Here is a 25561-nt window from a genome sequence, read left to right as displayed (position 1 = left end):
AGGAAAAATTGCCATTCAATTAAAGCTCTTAGGCTCCGCTTTGACAGTAAAAGTAGTACTAAAAATTAAAATTGGGGAAAAATTCGTGGGGGGTGGGGGGTGGGGGGGGGGGGGGGGAGGAGTGTACCACCCATGTGCAGACATAGAGGGGGCAAAATTAAATCACCACCCCACTTCTCATGAAAAGCGAAAATCTCATCCTCCATTCTGCCAACATGTTTGCTCTCAATGGCCCATGCGAAGGGGCCACGCTCACCCAGAGAGAACGCCGACCATTGAAATTTTCTTTTAGCTCAGCTTTAATTTGCCTAAAAATAAACAGAGACTAAGTGAGTTCAAACAAGAAATCCAAATGCAAATTGCAAAAACAGCTGAGTCATAATGAGTTATTACGTATTGAGTTTGTAGCTTTACCCTGGCTGGATTAATAGAAGTTAGATGTTAACTCCAACACTTGAACTTTCATTTTTATGTCTCTAAAATGCTTTCAGCCCTTATGCCCAAAACTAGAGTTTGAGCTCTAAATTTGAGACATATTCCATGGAATGGCTCTTAATTAGAACATTTTTTTTTTGTTTTGTTTTTTACAATACAATTGAAAATATCACAAATTTCTTTCTTCTTCTTGTAAATTATCAACATGTCCAAATTAAATAGCTAGAATTTGCTTGACTATATTACATAACAATTCAATTCCTCTTCTCATATTTATAATCTATTGTCTCTCTAATATGTATGCAGTTGTAGAGGTATTGGAAAACATGGTGTTCTTATCAAATGCCTCGAACTTCGTTTCATATTTTAAGTCTTCGATGCATTATCCGATCGCAGAAGCTGCAAACATGGTCACAAATTTTATGGGAACCTCTTTCATGCTCACAATTTTTGGTGGTTTTATCTCAGACTCCTTCATTCCTAGGTATTGGGCCTTCATCCTCTTTGGTACAATAGAGCTACTGGTAAGTATATTAATCCACGGCCTTACAATTTTCTTCTTTTCTTCAACTTCCATTTTCCAATAAGTCCCTACATTGGGCTACTCACATCTGATATCGGGATTATTACTTCCTCCTTTCACGTGTAACACAAACAAATTTTTCCATTGACACAGGGACTAGCAATGCTTACAATCCAAGCTCAATACATAAGGTTCCAGCCGGACATGGGAAGAAGGCCGTCCAAATCCGAAGCAGCTATGCTTTACAGTGGACTCTATGCAATGGCCACTGGGGTGGGTGGAGTGAAGGCTGCATTGCCGGCTCACGGTGCCGACCAACTTGATCATACCAACAAGAGGCTCATGAATGCCTTCTTCAATTGGTTCTTCTTTTCCCTCGCTATGGGTGGCATACTAGCATCCACTATTATGGTTTGGGTTGAAGATAACAAAGGGTGGAAATGGAGTTTTAAGATTGGGATTGTCACCTTCTCTGTCGCACTCTGCATTTTTGCCGGTGGGCTCCCATTTTACAGACATACATCTCCAAGGGGGAGTTCATTAAGCAGACTTTTTAAGGTAAAATTATTAAAGGGTCAATGTTCTTTGTGCCGCAACGCAGGCTCCGCCATAGACACATGGAATTGGAATTTCTGCCATTTAGGGGAGTGGGATGATCATTTCGCCCACCCACATGTGTCTGGCGCAGCCTGCCCCAGCACATATTTTCCCATTCTTAAAAGTGATTACTATGCCCATGCTTTTTGAAGAATGTTCTTTGAGGATTCATTTTTTCTATTTCTTCTTTTTTTTTTTTTTTTTTTTTTTTTGTAATTTAGGTTGCTATATCTACAGCACAGAACCGGAAAACACCACCCCAAGAGATGATTACTGAAACTGGCTTTGATGGGAGATCTCATAACAAGTTTAGGCAAGCCTTCCTGTCACGCCCCTATTCCAGACAAGGAATATAATATCATATAAAGGGTGACTAGGACGACGCGTGTCATCCTACTAAACCGCCCGGATCACTGACACAGTGTCCCAACGCACAGTCATATCCAATATTAACACAATGTAACATTAGAATGCGGAAAAGAGGAATATTACATTCCAAGGATCGAGAGTATTGCGGAGCGTATAAATCGAATAGTTACAAGATGTTCAAAGCTAGATGATAAATACATAATTAGTTACATTTCCAATGATCATCTAATAACTATCAAAAATGGTATTACAGTAAGTATTTCACCATAGGCCTTAGCCTCAAAAGTAATCAAAAAGGGATCGAGTCCCGAATATCCTCACGGCCCGTAGGCACAATCATCGCAAGGACACCCGTCGCCATGTTCCTCAAACACGGCCTCCGGTTCCTCCTCACCGATCTCATCGTATCCCGAGGGCTGAACTCCAAGTCCCGCGAGATATCCGTCACCTGCACCATAATCTAAAAAAAATGTGCGCACGAGGGGGTTAGCTCCACTGAGCCAGTGAGGGGATGGGAATGCACAAACACGCAATTCACATAGTCCAATGATGCATGCACATGTTAAGTCCATTTTTCCACCTAACAAACAACTAAGTCAATGGCATATGCTACTCGTGACAACTCGGGAGACACTGTGGGTCACTTAACTTATCGCCACAATGAAACCTCAATTGTCACGTGGGACCTACGCCGATCGAAGCCTCCAAGACCACTCGGTGGCGGACCCGATAACCAATACTACCATGATGGCCTCTCCCACCTCCACGAGAATCCGGTGTCTGATTACCCAACACCTAAACCCCTGTTGGTAAGGGTCGTAGCATAAGGGTGTGAAATCCTAGCCACAAATATACTACATGCAAGTCCTATCGTCCCGAGGTAATCCGGCGCATCAACTTTTCATCCGGTTTAGTGCCGGTTACCAAGACGGCACGGCGCATACGATTCAACATGACATTCAACATAATTTCTTCATAAATGTTTATAGAGTTCGGGAGTTCGCCGGTACCCACCGGCACCGAGACCCATCAAGATACAACATTATCAATCAACATTATAACACATAGATATAAAATTATGCAATATGCGCACACATGCTTATTAATTATAATGAGTACATAATATATAGTGCAATAGTAATAACAAGCCCAAACAACCAAACCCACTCACAACGTATACGCCAAGCACCCAGTTTATCAGTTGTCGCCTCGATCAAGCAATAAGCCACAAAAGTGAATATTTTAACCTATACAAAGAGTGGAATAAGGTTAAACGAGCGAAAGGAACGGATCCCCAAAAGATCTCCCATAAACTCTTAAGTATAAGGTTTCAGAGACGAAGTGGTTGCGGGGAGTGGTTTCATGCCCAAATTCTGCAACCACATGTAAATCCTAGGAAACCGGACAGTTTTAGTCAAGGTCGGATGCGGATGTGGTTTCGGAAAACTGAATCCAAGTGTAAATCCGAGCTTCACGAATCCTTCTCGGGAAGGTAGTTTCGGGGGTTTCTTGCAGTCCGAAATCACATGTAACCCTCACACCTTCGGTCCAAAATCCGAAGGATTCCCCTCCAAGGACCCCATTTCAAGTGGTTTTTAAGGCACAAGGACTTCTAGAAAACTCTATCCTAAGCTCCTTAGGGTCCAACCTTAAATCCCCCAAATGGCAATGAGAACCCTCACATTAGAGCTCATAATGGAGTGAACTAACTCCACCATAGCTTGGCTTTAAAGCTCCATCTACTCCCTAGGTTCCAAGAGAGATCTAGGTCAATCTCTCCCATTACCCAACCCCTTTTTGAAACCCAAAATAGAAGAAGGAAGAAGCTTACCTACCCCCAAGATGAGAGCTCCACAATTTAAGCCCAAGAGATGGGGTCTCCACCTTCCTCCAAGCCTCTCTCTCCTTCCTCCTTCTCTTTCTCTCCTCTTTCTCTCCTCCACGATTTAGGGTAGAAGAGGATGTTGAAGAAGAAGTAATGTTCTCTCCCCCTCCTCCTCTCTTTTATAATAAATGGGTCTATGGGTACCCTTAGTCAAATGGGTCATGAGGCCTAATGGGTCAACCCATTAGTCCTATGTGGGTAAGTGGATGGAATAACCCACCATTGGGCCAATAGGTTAAATGGGCCTGCCCACAACCTTAATTAAGGAAAAGCCCATTCTTAGATGGGCTCATATGAGATGGGTATAAGTCCCCAATGTACTTCCTAAAGGTACGCGGGACCCGAACTTAAATTATTCCCTTCTCTCATGAAATAGCTCGAGCGGTTCAAGCCCGGACCCGCGCCGAGGTTACCAAGGGAAGAATAATTAATAAGACTTGAGGTTAGAACTTACTTTCCCCCTGTCATGGTTTATTACCCATGACCCCGAAAGCTTGCCACGGCAACGCTAAGCTCATCACCGAACGAAATATCCAGTGGTGACGGTCCGGGATGCTCTCTCCCGAACTCCTCGCTTCCGGGCTGGTACTTGGAGGGTAGTCGACGAAGTCGCCGTCCACGAACTTTCCCCACGGCGGTTGAGGAATCTTTCCTCCACAGGCAAACCCGTCTTGTGGTCAACGATTTTGTAGCTAGGTTTGACCATCATGGAGAACAGTCACCGACATACATGGCAGCGGTATCTACACGTCACGAGAAGAAATGATATTTAATTATATCCCGGTGCGGGTATAACATCCCCCCACCTTATAAGAAATTTCGTCCTCGAAATTTGACGTACCTTGTAAATAGGCAAGAAAAGGGTATTTTGCCCGCATTTCTACCTCTGCCTCCCAAGAAGCTTCCTCTTCCGGATGGTTGCACCATTTTATCTTCACATAATGAATGGGCGGTTGCGAAGATGAACAACCTTGCTGTCCAAAATCTTTTCGGCACTCTTTATAGGACATGTCGGCCGCAAGTTCGGTGGTTCATGCGTCAATACATGGCTTGGATCATGGACATACTTCCTCAACATAGACACGTGGAAGACGTCGTGCACACCTTCTAAAGATGGAGGGAGTGCTAACCGATATGCCACCGGTCCAATCCGTGCAAGGATCTCAAAAGGTCCTATAAATCTCGGACTCGGCTTGCCCTTCTTCTTTGAACGCATCACCCCTTTGGAGGGTGATACCTTAAGGAACACTTTATCGCCAACGGTGAACTCAAGGTCCTTCCGTCTCAAGTCTGCATAACCCTTCTGCCTGGACTGAGCCGCCTTGATCCGCTCACGAATCAAGTCCACCTTCTCGCATGTTGCCTGAATCAACTCGGGTCCAAGAATACGCCGTTCACCTACTTCGTCCCAATATAACGGTGTCCGACACTTCTTCCCATACTGAGCCTCAAACGGTGCCATGCCTATAGTAGCCTGGTAACTGTTATTGTAAGCAAACTCAATAAGTGAGAGATGCTCGTCCCAGCTGCCTTGCATATCAATGGCACAAGCTCGGAGCATATCTTCTAATGTCTGAATAGTCCTCTCCGACTGTCCGTCGGTTTGAGGGTGGAAGGCTGTACTAAAACTCAACAGTGTACCCATTGCCTTCTGAAACCCTCCCCAGAACTTAGATGTAAATCTGGGATCCCGATCGGAGATGATGCTGACAGGAACTCCGTGTAGACGAACTACATTATCAATGTACAAGCGAGCCAGCTTGTCCATCGAATAGGTAATCTTCATGGGGATGAAGTGAGCCGTCTTTGTCAATCTGTCAACGACAACCCATATGGTATCGACACCTCTAGGCGTGCGGGGCAACCCGGTGACAAAATCCATGGTAACATGCTCCCACTTCCACTCGGAGCAGGCAATGACTGTAAGAGGCCATGAGGTCGCTGTCTGTCCGCCTTCACCTGGCGACAAGTAAGACATTTTGCCACATACTCAGCCACATCCCTCTTCATTCCACTCCACCAGTAATATTCCTTCAGATCTCTATACATCTTCGTACTACCTGGATGAATAGAATAGGGAGAGTCATGGGCCTCGCTAACACTTCCTTCCTCAGCGAGGGTTACTAGGAACACATAGCCGTTGTCGAACATGAGAACACCACTCTCTGTTAAAGTAAAATCCAGTTCAGCTGCGTGTCCCCCTTGATAGCCTCAATAACCTTTTGAATCTCCTCATCAGAAGCCTGGGCTGATTGAATTCGCCCTACCAGTGTGGATTGTATTGATAAAGCTGATAGAGATAAGGTAACACCATCAACCGGTAATTCCAGTCCATCCTTCTAGCTTCCTCGATGAGTTTCTCACTTTGGCGCTAGTGATGCCGGTGACAAGGATGAGATTTCCGGCTCAGGCGCATCCGCTACTACATTTGCCTTGCACGGGTGGTAATGGATAGTACAATCATAATCTTTCAACAACTCCAACCACCGTCGCTGCCTCATATTGAGCTCCTTTTGTGTAAAGAAGTATTTGAGGCTCTTGTGATCACTGTATATTTCGCTCTTCTCACCATATAGATAATGTCTCCAGATCTTCAGAGCGAAAACCACAGCGGCAAGCTCCAAATCATGGGTCGGGTAGTTCTTCTCATAGTCCTTCAATTGCCGAGAAGCATAGGCCACTACCTTCCCATCTTGCATTAGAACACAACCCAAGCCCATTTTAGATGCATCACTGTAGACTACCATCCCTCCAGTACCATTAGGAATGGTAAGTACTGGAGCGGAAACCACCTGCTTGAGCTCTTGGAAGCTCTTTTCACGGCTATCGACCACTCGAACTTCACTCCCTTTCGGTCGGTCGTGTCATAGGAGCGGAGAGCCTTGAGAAGTTCTCAATAAATCTCCTGTAATAGCCGACTAGTCCCAGGAAACTACGAATGTACGCCACATTCTTGGGTATCGCCGATCAACTCACGACTTCACCTTGCCGGGTCAACCTCTATACCCTTACCGAAACAAGGTGTCCCAGAAATGCCACTGTTGTAGCCAAAACTCACACTTCTGAATTTGGCGTACAGTACTGTTCTCCCTTAGGCGTTGCAATACTAGGCGGAGATGGTCTGCATGCTCCTCGTCGCTCTTGGAATAGACCAAGATGTCATCAATGAAGACAATGACATACTTGTCTAGAACATCGTGGAACACCCGGTTCATCAACTCCATAAAGGCGGCCGGGGCATTGGTCAGCCCGAAGGACATGACCAAGAACTCATAATGACCATCAGCGAGATCTGAATGCTGTCTTGCTGATATCACTATTTCTGATCTTCAACTGATGGTACCCTGACCGGAGATCAATTTTCGAGAACACCTTCGCACCCTGTAGTTGATCGAATAGGTCATCGATCCTAGGCAAAGGATACCGGTTCTTGATTGTCAATTTGTTGAGCTCACGGTAGTCAATGCACGACGCATACTACCGTCCTTCTTTTTCACAAACAACACAGGTGCTCCCCAAGGAGATACACTGGGTCTAATGAAACCCTTCTTCAACGAGTCCTTCAAGCTTGCTCTTGTAGCTCCTTTAACTCGGTTGGGGCCATCCTGTAAGGTGCCTTGAATCTGGGGCTGCACCAGGAATCGAGATCTATCATGAACTCGTCTCGCGATCCGGTGGCAACCGCGTTAGATCCTCGGGAAAGACATCCGGAAAGTCTTTCACCACGTACAACTCTTCCAAAGGCTCACTTTGGCTTGATGTCTATCACGGATGCTAGATAACACGACATCCCTCTGCCAACAACTTCGTACTTGGAGGGCGAGATGATAACTTTCTTGGGTCTCTCCCGCTTAGTACCCATAAACACAAACTCTTCACCTTGTGGTTTGAATAGAACCTTCCTCTACGAGCAGTTAGGCGGCTTTGTGAGTTGATAGCCAATCCATTCCCAAAATCACATCAAAGTCTTTCATATCCAGCGAGCACTAAGCTTGCTTGAGTCCGTGACCACCCACACATACCGGGCAAGGATCATAAACCGAGTTAAGTTCAACCTTGCTACCCGTTGGTGTCTGACTATCGAGTTTACGGGCCATTAGCTTTGGTTCAATGGACATCTTCTTAGCAAAACTAGGGGACACAAAAGAGTGTGATGCCCCGAATCAAATAAAGCATAAGCGGTGAGAGCAAACAAGAACGACACGACAAGCAACGGATAACCAATCATAGAAACAAAAGCTATTATATGCACATCTTAAGAGTAGAGTGCATTACACTTAATAACCTGGATCGGCACAGGCCTCTTCATTTGTCACGAATACACCCGACCTTGAGATCTATGGGCCGAGCAGCGGAAGAAGAGAACGCACAAGCGCCTTGGCTTGGGGTGCCTTTTGTGTAGCTGCACTGGAGGACCTATCATCCGAGGATGAGGACAGTCTCGAACCATATGCCCGGACTCCTTGCAATTGTAACATATGAGAGTCTGGGAACCATAGTGAGGAGTTGATGTAGGCCTGGGTGCTTGCACTGCATCTGACCTCCGGGACTGGACCGGAAAAGTAGTAGTGTAAGATCCTCTCTTTTGGAATTTTGTGGATCCCCTAGGTTCATGAGAGGTCATGGGCCTTTTACCGGCTGAATGGCCTGTAATTCTCTCTCTGCTTGGTCCTCAATCACCTTAGCGGCCTGGACCGTCTCGGCGTAAGTAGGGTACTTGTGTAGCACCACGAGTACTAATGCTAGGTCTAAGCCCCTTCTCAAACTTCCTAGCCTTCACATTCTCGGCCTTCATGTGTCCGGGCGAAGTAAAACAGCTCCTCAAAAGCTTGCTGGTACTCAAGGACCGATTTGGATCCTTGAAAGAAGCTCATAAACTCGGACTCCTTCCTATCACGGAAGTTTTGAGGGAAGAAATTTTTGAAGAAGACTTCCTTGAATTGAGCCCAAGTTGCCTCTGGGTGAGTTGCCCAAAAATGGTCTTTAGAGGAGAGCCACCACGCATCGAGAATCACCCGGAGTGGTAGGTAGCACACCGGATCTTGTCCGTGTCATTGCACTTGTATCACTTCAAAGATTCTCTCAAGATCCCTTATAAATGTTGCGGGAAAAAGGAATCATGGGCCATCTTGTAGAAGGTTGGAGGACGATGTTTCGAAATCTCTCCGATAACCTAGCGCATCCACCCAAGCCGGAGTCACCGCTTGGACCGAAGGAGCCACGAAGTGGAAGGTAGAATAGGTCTTGGCACCTCTTGTGTCAAAGGAATTCCGCGGTGGCTTGAGCCGAGAGGAACACTAGGTACAGCGAGAACCCACGGGCAGGTGGGGAGGATTGACTTGCACAGGAGGAGGCACTGGCTGCCTTTCCCTAACAAAGGCTTGGAACATAGCAGTCATGTTTTGCATAAATTGGCGCTGCTCTTGTTGCGCCTCCCTATGCTCTCGTTCCATGGATTGCAACCTATTGCTCAACAACGGCGACATCCGCATTATTACTAATTGGCGGTGCTACCGGTAGAACCGTATTGAAGCCTCACCGGCCTCTTCCTAGCGGGAGAGCGGTTGGCATTTGACCGTGTATTAACCATGGTTCACACCTGGTTCTGATCAACACCCACGATTATAGGCACAATTGCAATATTAAGCAAACCAATCAAAAAAATCGATTTGCAAAGGTAAACATAGGTTACACGAGGGGTAAGGGAAGCAATTATGAGGGTAATAAACATTAGAAACAAGTTGGTTAAGCAAAACAGGGCCAAAAAACCTTTACGGCGGTCGGTTTACATGCGGTTTCACTAGGCTGCATCCGAGTGTAAATCCGACCTTCACAGGACCAAAGGCTGGTCTCGGGAATCCGCGGATTCACAGTCGGATTCAAAATCTTGCATCCGAGTGTAAAACCGCATGGCCTAAAAACAGAATTTCTCACTCGAACTCTCCTTCAAAACCCAAATTTCTTTTTTCCAAACACCCCCTACGCCCTGGAGAACCCAAAACCGCACTCGTTCCTTGCTCCCTCTCCCTTCTAGGTGGATTTTTGGCACTCAATCCACGCACAACAGCTCCGATCGAGTTCAGGTATGCCCTCTTCCCTCTCTATCGATCTATCTCTTTCTCCTTTCGACTTCTATTATGGAGAAACCCCAAAATCCATTTCGGGTTTACAAGATTTGGGTTTTTTTTTGTTTTCTCCTAGCTATTTAGATGGATTTTTGTCCATCCTACCTTCGTTTCCCTTCATATGCAACCTAGTTGGGGCATTTCCCCCAATCTTGCACCATCACCAAGGGTTTGGGTTGGATTTTGGAGAAATCCCCAAACCCTAACCGAAATTCTATGTCTTTTTGCCCAATTCAAGTTCGGTTTTGCTAGGTAGGCTTGGTGTATATCATTTGGGGTTGTCTCAAGCCATTACTTATTTATTTCTTGCAAATTGGAACTTCAAGAATCACATCTGAATTTTCTTTTAGAGATTCAAGCATTATTTACCACAATTTAGCTCCATATATTGCTTGAACTAGGTATTTAGTAAAAACTTCATGTTCTAGGTATACTATGGCCATGTATGTATATTGTTTACCATGTCATTCAACTTCCAAACACAAAACTGAAAATTTCCTCTTTGGATCTCTTAGTATATTTCTTATCAAATCAGTCCAACTTTGTTTGAACTAATTGCTTGTATGATATAATGCTTCTCCAAGCATAAATGTGGCCATGTACTTTTATCCTCTATGATTGCATCTACATGTTGGCCATGCATTCCCCTTTTCCCTAACTCCTTAGACCATTCACAACAAACTTTTCCTAGTACATTCCCTGCTGTAATTTGGTTAATCTGTTGTAGAAATCAAGGTCTAGGTTCTAACTCCTTGTCTCGTTTCATTGTATATCTGCTTAGACCTTAATATCCAAGCATGGACTTAATATATTTCTGTATTCTTGGCCTTCCTTGGTTGCAGGTTAGGGAATCTAAATGGCTCCTAGAACAAGGCGTGCACGGGCCGAACAAGCTGCCCCAGTTGCTTTGGATACGAAATGGTTCCAAGACCTAGAGAAACAGGAGATGTACCAAGACCACTTTCGCTTTAAGAATATCTTGGAGGGAAGAGATGTGGTACTGGAAGACCTCAAGGCCTACAAGGTAGGGCCGAGATTTGAAGCACTGGGGTGGTCCAACCTCCTCAACCTTCCAGAGCCATTCTATCCCAAGCTCGTTCGTCACTTCTACGCCAACCTGCACACCGAGAACCTAGGCACACGAGATTACCGGATCCTCTCTTATGTCAAGGGAGTCACCATATCCTTCACAGGGGCACAGTTGGCAGGCATCCTCAATGTAGCTATCTGGGGAGAGAAGACCTACTGCGCACCATGGAAGAATCCCTACTCCTTTCTCAGGAGAGAGGCATACAGGGAGTTATACAGGGAGCTTACACGTGGGGCATTCGAGAAGAAAGTGCCTGAGACTTCTTTTGCCAATTCTCCCAGGGTACTGAGCCGGATTGTGCAGCACAACATCGTGCCTATAGCCGGTCACCGCACCATGCCTTCCATCTTCGTAGGCTATGTGGCCTATCACCTCTACAAAGGCATTCCCATCTGCCTGCCCTACATTATCATGCGGACCATGGATCATGCGGGGCGAAATCCCAGGAGGAACTTAGATTTACCCTATGGGAGGTTGCTCACCACTATTTTCCAGCATTTTGGAGTTGACTTGAGTGAGGAGGATCAAGACTTAACCGAAGATCCACCTCTAGATCGTAAGCAGCGATGGCGAGGATGCAGTGCGATGGATGCATATAGTGATGGGGAGCCATTGGTCCCAGCAGAGGTCACGGGCACGAGCCTCGGTGCAGGAGCCTCCTCCTCAGCCGGCTGTGCATGCGGCCTCTTCATCCGGCACTGCTCCTAGTGGGTCTGACATCGATAGGATTCTTGCAACTCTGGGCCAGATGAGCACCAACATGGCTCAGGGGTTTGAAGGAGTGAACACTAGGCTCGATGCATCAGACAGACGCATGGAGAGCCTCGAGCAGCAGATGGAGGACTTGCACTCCTACCTCCATGATGAGGGCACAGAGGACGAGCCTAGTAGTGATGATGAGATGGAGCAGTAGACCTCCTGTCCATTCCCACCATGCTCTCAATGGACCCCTAGCTTTTTGTCTTACCATGCAAGAAATTTATTTTTTTTTTTTTTTTTTTTTCTTGGTTGTAAGAACTCAAGTCTACATTCGAATGAATTTTGTTGTAATCACTCATTTGGCTTATGGAATTGTATTAACAATTGAAATTAAGGAATATATCTATAATTATATACACATGTCTTTCATTTCACTGTTGTCTATTATTTGCTATTGTCTTCGGCTTTCTCCCTAGCATTCACACACATTCCAATTATGCATTGTTAGAAGCTTTTATTTTAGCAACCTATTGTGTAGAGTAAATCACAATTCCGCTAGACTGTGGCTGGTGCAGAGCATCTCGCTCTGATACCACGCTGTCACGCCCCTATTCCAGACAAGGAATATAATATCATATAAAGGGTGACTAGGACGACGCGTGTCATCCTACTAAACCGCCCGGATCACTGACACAGTGTCCCAACGCACAGTCATATCCAATATTAACACAATGTAACATTAGAATGCGGAAAAGAGGAATATTACATTCCAAGGATCAGTAGTATTGCGGAAGCGTATAAATCGAATAGTTACAAGATGTTCAAAGCTAGATGATAAATACGATAATTAGTTACATTTCCAATGATCATCTAATAACTATCAAAAATGGTATTACGATGTAAGTATTTCACCATAGGCCTTAGCCTCAAAAGTAATCAAAAAGGGATCGAGTCCCGAATATCCTCACGGCCGTAGGCACAATCATCGCAAGGACACCGTCGCCATGTTCCTCAAACACGGCCTCCGGTTCCTCCTCACCGATCTCATCGTATCCCGAGGGCTGAACTCCAAGTCCGCGAGATATCCGTCACCTGCACCATAATCTAAAAAATGTGCGCACGAGGGGGTTAGCTCCAGAGCCGTGAGGGGATGGGAATGCACAAACACGCAATTCACATAGTCCAATGATGCATGCACATGTTAAGTCCATTTTCCACCTAACAAACAACTAAGTCAATGGCATATGCTCTTGTGACAACTCGGGAGACACGTGGGTCACTTAACTTATCGCCACAATGAAACCTCAATTGTCACGTGGGACCTACGCCGATCGAAGCCTCCAAGACCACTCAGGTGGCGGACCCACGATAACCAATACTACCATGATGGCCTCTCCCACCTCCACGAGATCCGGTGTCGATTACCCAACACCTAAACCCCTGTTGGTAAGGGTCGTAGCATAAGGGTGTGAAATCCTAGCCACAAATATACTACATGCAAGTCCTATCGTCCCGAGAGGTAATCCGGGCGCATCAACTTTTCATCCGGTTTAGTGCCCGGTTACCGACGGCACGGCGCATACAGTTCAACATGACATTCAACATAATTTCTTCATAAATGTTTATAGAGTTCGGGGTTCCGGCACCGGTACCCACCGCACCGAGACCCATCAAGATACAACATTATCAATCAACATTATAACACATAGATATAAAATTATGCAATATCGCACACATGCTTATTAATTATAATGAGTACATAATATATATAGTGCAATAGTAATAACAAGCCCAAACAACCAAACCCACTCACAACGTATCGCCAAGCACCCAGTTTATCGGTTGTCGCCTCGATCAAGCAATAAGCCACAAAGTGAATATTTTAACCTATACAAAGAGTGGAATAAGGTTAAACGAGCGAAAGGAACGGATCCCCAAAAGATCTCCCATAAACTCTTAAGTATAAGGTTTCGAGAGGCGAAGTGGTTGCGGGGAGTGGTTTCATGCCCAAATTCTGCAACCACATGTAAATCCTAGGAAACCGGACGGAGTTTTAGTCAAGGTCGGATGCGGATGTGGTTTCGAAAAACTGAATCCAAGTGTAAATCCGAGCTTCACAGAATCCTTCTCGGGAAGGTAGTTTCGAGGGGGTTTCTTGCGGTGCGAAATCACATGTAACCCTCACACCTTCAGGTCCAAAATCCGAAGGATTCCCCTCCAGGACCCCATTTCAAGTGGTTTTTAAGGCACAAGGACTTCTAGAAAACTCTATCCTAAGCTCCTTAGGGTCCAACCTTAAATCCCCCAAATGGCAATGAGAACCCTCACATTAGAGCTCATAATGGAGTGAACTAACTCCACCATAGCTTGGCTTTAAAGCTCCATCTACTCCCTAGGTTCCAAGAGAGATCTAGGTCAATCTCTCCCATTACCCAACCCCTTTTTGAAACCCAAAATAGAAGAAGGAAGAAGCTTACCTACCCCCAAGATGAGAGCTCCACAATTTCTGCCCAAGAGATGGGGTCTCCACCTTCCTCCAAGCCTCTCTCTCCTTCCTCCTTCTCTTTCTCTCCTCTTTCTCTCCTCCACGATTTAGGGTAGAAGAGGATGTTGAAGAAGAAGTAATGTTCTCTCCCCCTCCTCCTCTCTTTTATAATAAATGGGTCTATGGGTACCCTTAGTCAAATGGGTCATGAGGCCTAATGGGTCAACCCATTAGTCCTATGTGGGTAAGTGGATGGAATAACCCACCATTGGGCCAATAGGTTAAATGGGCCTGCCCACAACCTTAATTAAGGAAAAGCCCATTCTTAGATGGGCTCATATGAGATGGGTATAAGTCCCCAATGTACTTCCTAAAGGTACGCGGGACCCGAACTTAAATTATTCCCTTCTCTCATGAAATAGCTCGAGCGGTTCAAGCCCGGACCCGCACTTCGAGGTTACCAAGGGAAGAATAATTAATAAGACTTGAGGTTAGAACTTACTTTCCCCCTGTCATGGTTTATTACCCATGACCCGACAGCTTCGCCACGGCACGCTAAGCTCATCACCGAACGAAATATCCAGTGGTGACGGTCCAGGATGCTCTCTCCTGAACTCCTCGCTTCGGTGGTACTTGGAGGGTAGTCGCGAAGTCGCCGTCCACGAACTTTCCCCCCGGGCGGTTGAGGAATCTTTCCTCCACAGGCAAACCCGTGCTGTGGTCAACGATTTTGTAGCTAGGTTTGACCATCATGGAGAACAGGTCACCAGCATACATGGCAGCGGTATCTACACGTCACGAGAAGAAATGATATTTAATTATATCCCGGGGTACGGGTATAACACTTCCATTCTCCTATTCTGTTTCTAACAAAACTTGCAATTTAATTTTGATAAACAAAATAGGATTTGCAGTCTTTGTTGGGATTCCACGCAAGAGCAATTATTCTACATCGGATGTTATTAACCCGATGTAAAGGCTTATAAGGATTTGGGCACCTTTTCCTTAATGGCTAGATTTTAAGGATGAGTTCTACCCAAGTCTTTATCAAGTGATATTAAAGCTGGAGCGTGGCAACTCCAGTGTGGCTCATTTACTTATATGTTGTAGTGCAGGTTTCTAAACAGAGCCATAATGGATAACAATATCAGTCCAAACCAAATTGAAGAAACCAAGACTTTCCTTGGCCTCCTTCCAATATTTGGAAGCACAATCATGATGAATTGTTGTCTTGCCCAGCTTCAAACCTTCTCTGTGCAACAAGGGATCCTCATGGACAAGAAACTGTTTCATAATTTCGAGATACCGACACCATCCCTAGTGGTGCCTCCATTGATAATCTTGCTCTCCTCCATCCCCTTATACGAGCGTTTAGCGGGGAACTTATCTAAGAAGTTCTCTAAGAAGAGGAATCCATTCGAACCACTCCGGCGGATTGGTTTTGGGCTTGTGTTGGCATCTCTAGCAATGGCCGTGGCTGCTATAATAGAAGCCAAAAGACGTGCAGCAATTGTAAATGATCACAATACGCTTAAGGTCTACTGGCTTGGGTTCCAGTTCCTTTTCCTTTCTGTCTCCGACTTCCTCACACTTGGTGGGATGTTAGAGTTCTTCTACTCAGAGGCACCTGATAGCATGAGAAGTATGTGCACTGCATTGGCTTGGTGCTCCACCTCCATGGGTTATTTCCTTAGTTCTGCACTTGTCTCACTCACCAACTCTCTAACTAAATCATTGGGCAAAGAATGGTTGGGAGGGATTGATTTGAATAACAGCCGTTTGGACCTATTCTACACCTTTCTCTGTGTTCTCAATTTTCTCAATTTCCTTAACTATGTGTATTGGGCCAAACGGTTTTAAGGTTTTATTGTGGTGTTTATGATAGTTTGGTACATTATGATGTTTATAACTTCATGTAATTAAGAACTATTTTTTATGCAATGTTGTGCAAGGAAAAAAATTGAAGGCAAATGTTTTAGACCATATCTCCTTAGAGAAAAAAGAAGTCCATGACGCTAGTGTGCAGATTCCTAAGCACATCTTCTCATATCCCACCCATGAATCTCACAAAGAGTATTCTCCTCATTAAATGCCCCTACTACATAATTCGGTTATAGTTTATACACCTCCTCGTGTTGGTGGAAAACTATTGTCTAATGTCATAGTGATCCCTCTCCTATCTCCTTTATTGAGAAAGGGGAAGTTTTCCAACATCGCAATAGCAATAGACAGCCATCAATGGCTGTCCTTGTCTGACCCCTATAGTACGGGGTTGATAATACCCTTGTACTGTAGGGGGATCCCCTCTCAACGCCATCCCACACCCTTGATTTCGTTCTTTTGAGATATGTATTTCGTTTAGCTTTGTGGAAGAGCTTTAATTTGGACAATCCGCACAGCAAGGCCTCTTTTAAGGTCCAAATATCTATAATGTGGTAGGTTTGAATGGGCCCAAAATTTTGTGGATAGGTTAACCCTAAAGTTCCTTGCTCACATGGAAAGTTTTCAATGAGGACAAAATTGGTCAATTAACAAAATAAAATCGTGAAAATTCAGAAAAAGAAGCTAAAAGAAATAGAAATGTGAAAATTTAAGGGAAAAAATATTGATATATGAGAGGCTGAGCTTATAATTAAATTTAAAATTTGGCATGTGATCAATTTCAACTGTTAAAATTCCTTTTTTAACAAGTATCCAATAAGCTTTTGTCTTAGGTTTAATAATACATCATATCAACAACCAATTTGCATGTCAAGAGATTCAAGACAAAGGAATTAACATTTCCCCAAGTTTGTTCTGTTGGGTTTTCTTCCTCACAAATGCAGAGGAAGACGACCCACTTGGTTGTGGCTGTTCCTACAGGGAATGACCCACACATTGGATTCTAATCGATTTAAACTTCTTTCTCATGTCCAGATTCTCACCTCATCGTATCACTGTCTCATTCATGTAAGCTTTATTTATATAAAGAGGGAGAGCGGACTGCCTCTACATGTACTAGAAAACCTCTTTTCTTCTTTTTCTCATATTGTTTCTGTGTGCGTCAGTTTTTTTATTGTTTTGATATAACTGTGTGCGTGAGTTACTTATGCCTTGAGTGTACGTTAGACTTCCACTGTTTTCTTCTCGAATAGAATTTCGGTTTCATTTGTTTTCACTCTTGCTCTCTAATGAGCACATGGTTAATTAATGGATAAAATAATAATTTCATGTTAAAAATAAAACACTATTTTTCTTCTTCTTCTTCTTCTAATGGTCTCATCACCACCACCTCCCTCCACCGCCACTACCACCACCTCCCGCCAACACCACCACCGTTACCACTTCCATGCCACCACCACCCCTGCCTCACCCCCCCCTACCACCACTCATATCCTTCGAATCCTATTTTCAAGGTCCCAATTCACAAGTTTTCTGAAGCCTTCAAACCCCAACTTTTTGCTTGTAATTTTTTCCGTAGTATCCAACCATATGGGTTCTCTAATAGAAGATGATCTAGAGCCTCCCGAATGTCTCAACCCTAACATCGTAGAGACAGACCCAATTGGTCGCTACATCAACATCCTTGGCTAAGGAGCTTTCAATACTGTCTACAGGGGATTCGACAGAATCAATGGAATCAAAGTATCTTGGAGCCAAATTGAGCTAGATTACATGTCACATAAGCCATAGGATATTGAAAAGTTTGAATATGAAGTTTACCTTCTCAAGTCTTTGAAGCATAACAACATAATCAAGTTTTAAATCTTGGCCTCCAAAACTAAAAATTAATCAAATGCTTTCAAAAACCTTTTACTTTTTTTTTCCTGAATCGCTTGATTTGGTTTCCTGGTTTTTATTATGGATTAAAAGTGTCATAACTAAATTGAAAATGTTTATTGAAATCGAATCAAGTCGTTTACACTTGAATCGTAAAACTGTTTAATAAATGGTTCGATTTGGGTTTAAAAAATGATACCATTTAGTTAAATGATTCGGTTTAGTTTAAAAAATAAAACTGTTTAAACCTATTAAAATCGATTAACTAAAATCGTACCATTTAACACCATTATTATGGAAATTATTAATGTTAAAATAGTTTGTGATGTTGTCGAAAGTTATAAGATATATATGGAGCTGTCCATTTTCATGTTTTTCTAATCTAAACCCTCAATTCTTGCTTATAGTTGGGAGAATGCACAATAGTGGTTAGGCACTAGGGCACATGTTTAGACATACCCATGCACATCAATATATGGGGAAATTTAATTGAATTGATACATTGCTAACGTAGATCATGCATGTCCTCTCTATCAAATAGCCAAAATGGACACATGATCTGTCCATGTGACAGAATAGATGTCTTATGAGGTTTAGAAAAATAACATACCTCGTGACAATAATATTTCGGTTTTTATTATTTATTATTATTTTTATGAGGTTTAGAAAAATAACATATCTCGTGATAAAAGGTTGGGAGTGTTGAGATATAAGAGTACTAGTCCCTTCATCACACTGTCACACGAGATGGGAAAGTATTAATTGCGTGGATTGTGTGTATCGCCCGAGGGCAGGCCTTGGTGCAACAGTAAGATTGCTCCATTGTGACCAAGTGGTCATGGGTTTGAATTTGAAAGCAGATTCTCTACGAAAGCAAGGGTAAGGTTGTGTATCGATCCATCCAAAACCAACAAGGTGTGAGCATGCATCCTTCATATCAAAAAGTGTCACACGAGATGGGAAAGTATTGGGAAAGTAATAATTGCATAGATTTTGTGTATCTCCCCGAGAGTGGGTCCGCTCGGTGCAATAGTAAGGTTGCTCCATTGTGACCAAGTTTGGTCACGGGTTGAAGTCTAAAAACAGTTTCTCTGTAAAAGCAAGATTAAGAGGTTGCGTATCAACCCTACAGTGGCGGGAGCTTCGTGCACTGTTAAATAGTACCTATAAATGGAAAACCAAAACCAACAAATGTCTCTAGAATCACTGAATTGAATCTGCCTCAACTGATCGACCCCCTCCATTATCTTCTTCAATCTTTGCATTGATTGACTTCTCTTTCCATAATTATCTTATAAGATCAGAACCCTATTTCTAGCTGAGCCCTTCTCAATTCGTCATTCCTTCCACTCAGATATTCATCCATTCAGTCACAATCGTACAGAGTGAAACTCCCTTGGTGGTGTTAATGGTATGCTTCTACATCTCTGTCACCTCTTCCCACTTCAATTTTTGTTTTTTTTTTGGGGGGGTAAACTCGAAAATGATTAAATTAAAATGGAAAGATTAGGGAATTACAGTACTTCAATATTTTATCTCAAAGCAGGAACCAGAGAGGGATGATGAGAAGGACGAGTTCTTCGATTGGAGAGGTAGAAGCGTGCAATCAACAAGGCTGGGTGGCATTAAAGCTGCTATTTTCATTTGCGGTAAAGTTTCTTCTTCTTCTTCTTCTTCTTCTTATTTATGGGTAACTGTAGTCAAGGTTTTGAAAGAAAAAAAAAAAAAAAAAAGTGAATCCAATGGGTTAGTGCCGATTCCGATCAAAATTGGACAGAATAGATTGTAATCGTCCGGATACGTGAGTAGAATTGACAGGAATTGGTGGAAATCGGTTGAATCGATCATGACTGATTTTGATACAAATCGTCGAATTCACGAATCCGATTCCCAGTTCTTAAAACCGTGACTATAGCCCATCATTGGGGCTGCAATTGGCTCTCCTCCAGCTGTGGCGGGAGCTTGAAGATCCAGCCCAGCAAAACAAGGGGTGTTTGGGTTATTTCATAGGTGAGCCCCAGTTGGGCCCCCTGTGAAATGACCAAGTCCATCATTGGGGTGGGGCAAAGGAGGAGGGTGGGATGGAGGGCCAAACCCAGCCTAGGCAGGGATGTGGTCTTGGGCTCAGGCCCATGCAACCAGATCGCTATTCCACTCCTCTCCCCATATAACCCGTACTCCCGAACCACCCCTCTGAAAACTCACCCGCTCCCCTCTATCCCATTGCCCTCCCCTTCTACGCTACAACAATAAACCCACCCCCTTGCCCCAACTCCAAAAGGATGGTAAGCCCCTAAAAGTGGTGGAGAACTCCATGGCTTAACCCTCCCTCCCTTCCTCTTGGGGTGTACAAAAGTGGTTGTTGTTGCAAGGAGAAACAACAATAAACCCACACCCTTCTTACTTAAAATGTCAAAATTTGAGTATTACATGACAATTTAATTCCTCTGCTCATATGTTGTCATGGTCTCTCTAATCTGTATGCAGTTGTAGAGGTATTGGAAAACATGGTGTTCTTATCAAATGCCTCAAACTTCGTTTCATATTTTAAGTCTTCGATGCATTATCCAATCGCAGAAGCTGCAAACATGGTCACAAATTTTATGGGAACCTCTTTCCTACTCACAATTTTTGGTGGTTTTATCTCAGACTCCTTCATTCCTAGGTATTGGACCTTCATCCTCTTTGGTACAATAGAGCTACTGGTAAGTAGTCCATGTCCTAATTACCATATTAAAATTATATTAATACTTCAAATGACATTAATTGCTTCGTGACTAGCTAGATATTAGCTGATAGGGACTTGGGTAGAACTCATCCTCAAAAACTAACTAGCTGTTAAGGAGAGAGTACTGAAATACCTATGAGTCTCTTCATTAGGCGATTCATATCTGATGGAACCTAAACAAAATTTTTCGCCACACCCATTGGCACAGGGACTAGCCATGCTTACATTCCAAGCTCAATACACAAGGTTCCAGCCAGCATTGGGAAGAAGGCCGTCCATATCCGAAGCAGCTATGCTTTACAGTGGACTCTATGCAATGGCCACCGGGGTGGGTGGGGTGAAGGCTGCATTGCCGGCACACGGTGCCGACCAGCTTGATCATAACAATAAGAGGCTCATGAATACCTTCTTCAATTGGTTCTTCTTTTCTGTCGCTATGGGTGGCATACTAGCATCCTCTATTATGGTTTGGGTTGAAGATAACAAAGGGTGGAAATCAAGTTTCAAAATTGGGATCGTCATCTTCTCCATCGCACTCTGCATTTTTTCTGTTGGACTCCCATTTTACAGACATAGACGTCCAAGGGGGAGTTCACTAAGCAGGATTTTTAAGGTAAATAGCTTCTTAAGTCATTACTTTGCCCATACTTTTTGAAGAGTGTTCTTTCATGATTCTTTTTTTTTTTTTTTTTTTGGAATTTAGGTTGCTATAGCTACAGCACGGAACTGGAAAACACCATCCCAAGGGATGATTACTGAGAATGGCTTTCATGGGAGATCCCATAACAAGTTTAGGCAAGCCTTCCATTCTCCTACTCTGTTTCTGACGAAACTTGCAATTTAAATTTGATAAACAAAATGGGATTTACAGTCTTTGTTGGGGTTCCACGCGAGAGTAATAAGTGTTTTATTAAGTCCTTAACAAGTGGTATCAGAGCTGGTGTATGACAACTCTCGTGTTCCAAATTTCAAATCACATATAGTTTTACATTTTGATGCAGGTTTCTAAACAGAGCCATAATGGATAACAATATCAGTCCAAACCAAATTGAAGAAACCAAGACTTTCCTTGGCCTCCTTCCAATATTTGGAAGCACAATCATGATGAATTGCTGTCTAGCCCAACTTCAAACCTTCTCTGTGCAGCAAGGGATCCTCATGGACAAGAAATTGTTTCATAACTTCGAGATACCGACGCCATCCCTAGTGGTGCCTCCATTGATAATCATGGTTTCCTCTATCCCCTTATATGAGCATTTAGCAGGGAATTTATCTAAAAAGTTCTCTAAGAAGAGGAACCCATTCGAACCACTCCGGCGGATTGGTTTTGGGCTTGTGTTGGCATCCCTAGCAATGGCCGTGGCTGCTATAATAGAAGCCAAGAGACGTGCAGCAATTGTAAATGATCACATTACGCTTAAGGTCTACTGGCTTGGGTTCCAGTTCCTTTTCCTTGCTTTCTCCGATTTCCTCACACTTGGTGGGATGTTAGAGTTCTTCTACTCCGAGGCACCTGATAGCATGAGAAGTATGTGCACTGCATTGGCTTGGTGCTCCACCTCCATGGGGTATTTTCTTAGCTCTGCACTTGTCTCACTCACCAATTCTGTGACTAAATCGTTGGGCAAAGAGTGGTTGGGAGGGATTGATTTGAATAACAACCGTTTGGACCTGTTCTACACTTTTTTCTGTGTTCTCAATTCTCTCAATTTCTTTAACTATGTGTATTGGGCCAAACGGTTTTGAGGATTATGGAGCAAAAATAGATAGTTTGGTACATTGTTGTGTTTATAACTTTGTTTTTTTTTTTTTTTTTGGTGAAAGTGATGTTTATAACTTCATGTAATTAAGAACTATTTCTATAGTTTATTCTATTTTACTAAAAGTTGTATCAGGATTAAAAAAAAAATGTTTAAATGTAAAATAGTCCATTTGTATAAAGAAATAAATCAAAGGCAATGTTATAGACTACATCTTCTTGGAGAAAAAAGCCCACGATATTATTGTGCAGATTCTTGTGCACACCTTCTCACGTCCCACCCATGGACCTCACACCCACTCTCGTCATTAAACGCTTCTACTAGATTATTCGATTACCTACCTCCTCATTGGTAGTAAATTGTAGTCTAGCATTGTTGTGATCCCTTGCCTATCTCCTTAATTGAGAAAGGGGTAAGTTTTCCTTTAGTGATGATTCAATAAAATCATTGTAGTGTAAGGGGATCCCCTCTCAATGCCATCCTACACCCTCGAACTCAGTCTTTTGAAATATGTATTTCGTTTAGTTTTTTAGAAGAGCTTTTTGGACAGCCCACATAGCAAGGCCCTTTTTTGTAAGGTCCCAATATCTATCATGTGGCAGGTTTGAAAGGATCCAAAATTTTGGTGATACTTAAACCCTAAGGATCTTTGCTCACATAGAAATATCAATGGAGACAGAGTTGGTCAATTAGCAAAATAAAAATGTGAAAAATTCTACAAAATTATGCTTCTAAAAATGATTGAAAAGAAATAGATTGTTTTAAAATTTGGCATGTGACTAATTACAACGATCCCTATTTACATCGTCGAAATTGTCACATCACCCTTCAACATAGCATAACACATATCAACTATCATAAGCTTCCGTCACAACTATCATTAGCTTTTGTCCTAGGTTAGTAATACATCAAATCAAGTATCAACAACCAACTTGAATGTCGAAACTAAGGTATCGACATTTCCCCTAAGTATGTTTTGTTAGGTATTCCTCCTCATGAATGCCAAGAAAGGATGACCCACTTGGTTTTGGCCGTTTCCATGGGGAATGATTCTAATCTCATCATATCACCATCTCATCTATGTAAGCTTTGTTTATATAAAGAGGGAGAGCGGAATGTCTCTATAGGCAGCCATTCGACTCTCCTCCAACCGTGATGGGAGTTGGAGGATCAGCCCAGCAAAACAAGGTGTGTTTGGGTCATTTCATAGGCAACCCCCTATGAAATGACGAAAACACCCTATGTTTTTGCTCGACTGGATCATTTAGCTCCCGCCACAGCTGGAGGAGAGTGAGATCCCTATAGGTAATAGAAAACCTATTTTCTCTCTTTTCTTCTTTCTCTTGTATTGTGTGAATGTGCATGAGTCACTTATGCCTTGAGCGTACGCGAGAAGTCTATTATTTTCTTCTTAGATTGGTTTTCAAGAAAATGAAGGGTGGGAAGGAAATAGAATAAGAGAATGTTTCAATTTCGCGTTTAGTTTTTTAAATCTAATAAATTTCAGTACAATTTTGATTTATATTGTTTGTTTTTTTTGGAGGGAGGGGGGGGGGAAGGGGGGTGGGCGGAATTTTTTAGATCCACTAGATAAGAATGGAAATTGCATGATAAGTAAGTTTCAAATTTGTTTTACATCCAGTACTTTTCGTTTTGAAAAGATTTACTTAATCCCCAAAGCTAGTTAGTACTTAATACTCATGCCACACAAGAAAAAAATAAATACAACTTCTAAAATTGCCCTAACTTCATTTACCAAAAGTAAAAAACTGTTTTAAAAGTTTGCCGAGTGTTTTTTCACTTGATGATTTTTGTAAAGATATTCTAAAAATAGCAATATAAGAATTGACTTTAAACTTTCATTTTATGACTAAGTTTCCCTTTACCCATAGAGGAAGGTTCACCCACCATCCTAGGGTTCACAAACTCCTCCTAGGATTTTTATATTTTTCAAAATACCCTCCTGATACCCTTTCCCGCCCTCTCTCGCTCTTCAGTGAGTGGGATGTGAATGGGATCCCACTCACTTGTCCTTTATTATATGATGTTTGAGTTTAATAGATTTTGACTCTTTTAAAAATTGTCTCGATCTCTGAATGATCACCCACAAAATGGAAATTAAGATCTTTTAATGAAATTGGGAGTGTCTCTAAACACAAACACCCGTAGAAAACGGATGAGTGACAAATGGCAAATGAAAACAGCAAATTAGGATTGGATGGAGAGGGGAAGCCATAGTTAGCATGGGCCCTATGAAGACATTGACCTCCACACCCCCTTTGGATTCTGACCCTACAACTTTGTTTTCATTGTTTTTTCCTAGTAATTGTTATCTTCTCATCCCACTGTATCTCAATGTGTCTCATATCCGATCTCATTAGTCTCGACTGATAATGATCCGATCCAGCCAAAATCGATCGATCCTTTCCGGCTACTTGTTCCATTTTTTTTTTTTTAAATTGTTTCGTTCATTTTCACGAGTGCCACTGTCAACAGGTCAGCAGAAAACAATTTCTGCGCGTGGAGGTATGGTCTCGCGGTTGTTGGTCGCTTTTCCACTACTACTGCGACGGGTGGGTCCCGATTGTTCTTAGGGAGAGATGTGATTTGCATGACGTCATCAACTCCTCATCCAATCGTAAGATTTCGAGATTTTTAAGGACGAAAACACCCCTTTCCAAATTGGAAAATGGAAAGGGACGCGTCAGCACCAAATAAATGGCTGAGAGTCGAGAGGAGGTCTGATTAAAGTTTGGTCTTTTTCGTTGACGCCAATTCCTTTTTTTGTTTTGGCCTTCTATTGTAATATTCGTTGGCGCCATTGTTCTTTCTTTTTTTGGGTAAAGTATACGTACCCTCCTATAATGCACTTAATATTCTTCGTATGTTTTTTAAGCGGTTCAATATTTCACGTATCATCCTTATTTTACACCCCAAATGCCAGATAGGTCTAATCTGTTAAATATCATCATTAGATGCCAATATTTTGACCATTTTATCTTTTACTTCATTTTTTTAAATCTGAAAAGAATTAATTACCATCACTTATTTGTTGGACTAAACTAATTGAAAATGATCATTTTATCCTTTGTTTTATTTTTATAAA

General features: G+C 42.9%; 2 protein-coding genes across 2 annotated transcripts; both read left to right on the top strand.

Annotated features, from left to right (window-relative positions):
* The first annotated feature begins 746 nt into the window (after nt 1–746).
* On the top strand, nt 747–16070 carry LOC122667093 (protein NRT1/ PTR FAMILY 4.2-like). Its single transcript, XM_043863287.1, has 4 exons — nt 747–959; nt 1112–1516; nt 1777–1868; nt 15324–16070. Exons 1-4 carry the CDS (start codon nt 762–764, stop codon nt 16066–16068), a joined length of 1440 nt encoding a protein of 479 aa, XP_043719222.1. The 5' UTR covers nt 747–761; the 3' UTR covers nt 16069–16070.
* Nucleotides 16071–19518: 3448 nt separating this feature from the next.
* Nucleotides 19519–22472, top strand: LOC122667092 (protein NRT1/ PTR FAMILY 4.2-like). The gene is made up of 5 exons (XM_043863286.1): nt 19519–19616; nt 20455–20672; nt 20904–21308; nt 21399–21490; nt 21697–22472. Exons 2-5 carry the CDS (start codon nt 20475–20477, stop codon nt 22439–22441), a joined length of 1440 nt encoding a protein of 479 aa, XP_043719221.1. The 5' UTR covers nt 19519–19616; nt 20455–20474; the 3' UTR covers nt 22442–22472.
* The last annotated feature ends 3089 nt before the right edge of the window (nt 22473–25561 follow it).

This window comes from Telopea speciosissima, chromosome 7 (assembly GCF_018873765.1).
Source record: "Telopea speciosissima isolate NSW1024214 ecotype Mountain lineage chromosome 7, Tspe_v1, whole genome shotgun sequence".
In the NCBI taxonomy this organism is placed as follows: domain Eukaryota; kingdom Viridiplantae; phylum Streptophyta; class Magnoliopsida; order Proteales; family Proteaceae; genus Telopea; species Telopea speciosissima.
This window is presented reverse-complemented; position numbering and strand designations above follow the sequence as displayed.

Excerpts from the sequence above, each read along its gene's own strand:
- LOC122667092 (XM_043863286.1), top strand. The coding sequence starts at position 20,475 with ATGGTGTTCTTATCAAATGCCTCAAACTTCGTTTCATATTTTAAGTCT. Across the intron at positions 21,309-21,398 it reads CACTAAGCAGGATTTTTAAG|GTTGCTATAGCTACAGCACG; the intron begins GTAAATAGCTTC and ends TTTGGAATTTAG. Across the intron at positions 21,491-21,696 it reads AGATCCCATAACAAGTTTAG|GTTTCTAAACAGAGCCATAA; the intron begins GCAAGCCTTCCA and ends ATTTTGATGCAG.
- LOC122667093 (XM_043863287.1), top strand. The coding sequence starts at position 762 with ATGGTGTTCTTATCAAATGCCTCGAACTTCGTTTCATATTTTAAGTCT. Across the intron at positions 960-1,111 it reads TTGGTACAATAGAGCTACTG|GGACTAGCAATGCTTACAAT; the intron begins GTAAGTATATTA and ends CCATTGACACAG. Across the intron at positions 1,869-15,323 it reads AGATCTCATAACAAGTTTAG|GTTTCTAAACAGAGCCATAA; the intron begins GCAAGCCTTCCT and ends GTTGTAGTGCAG.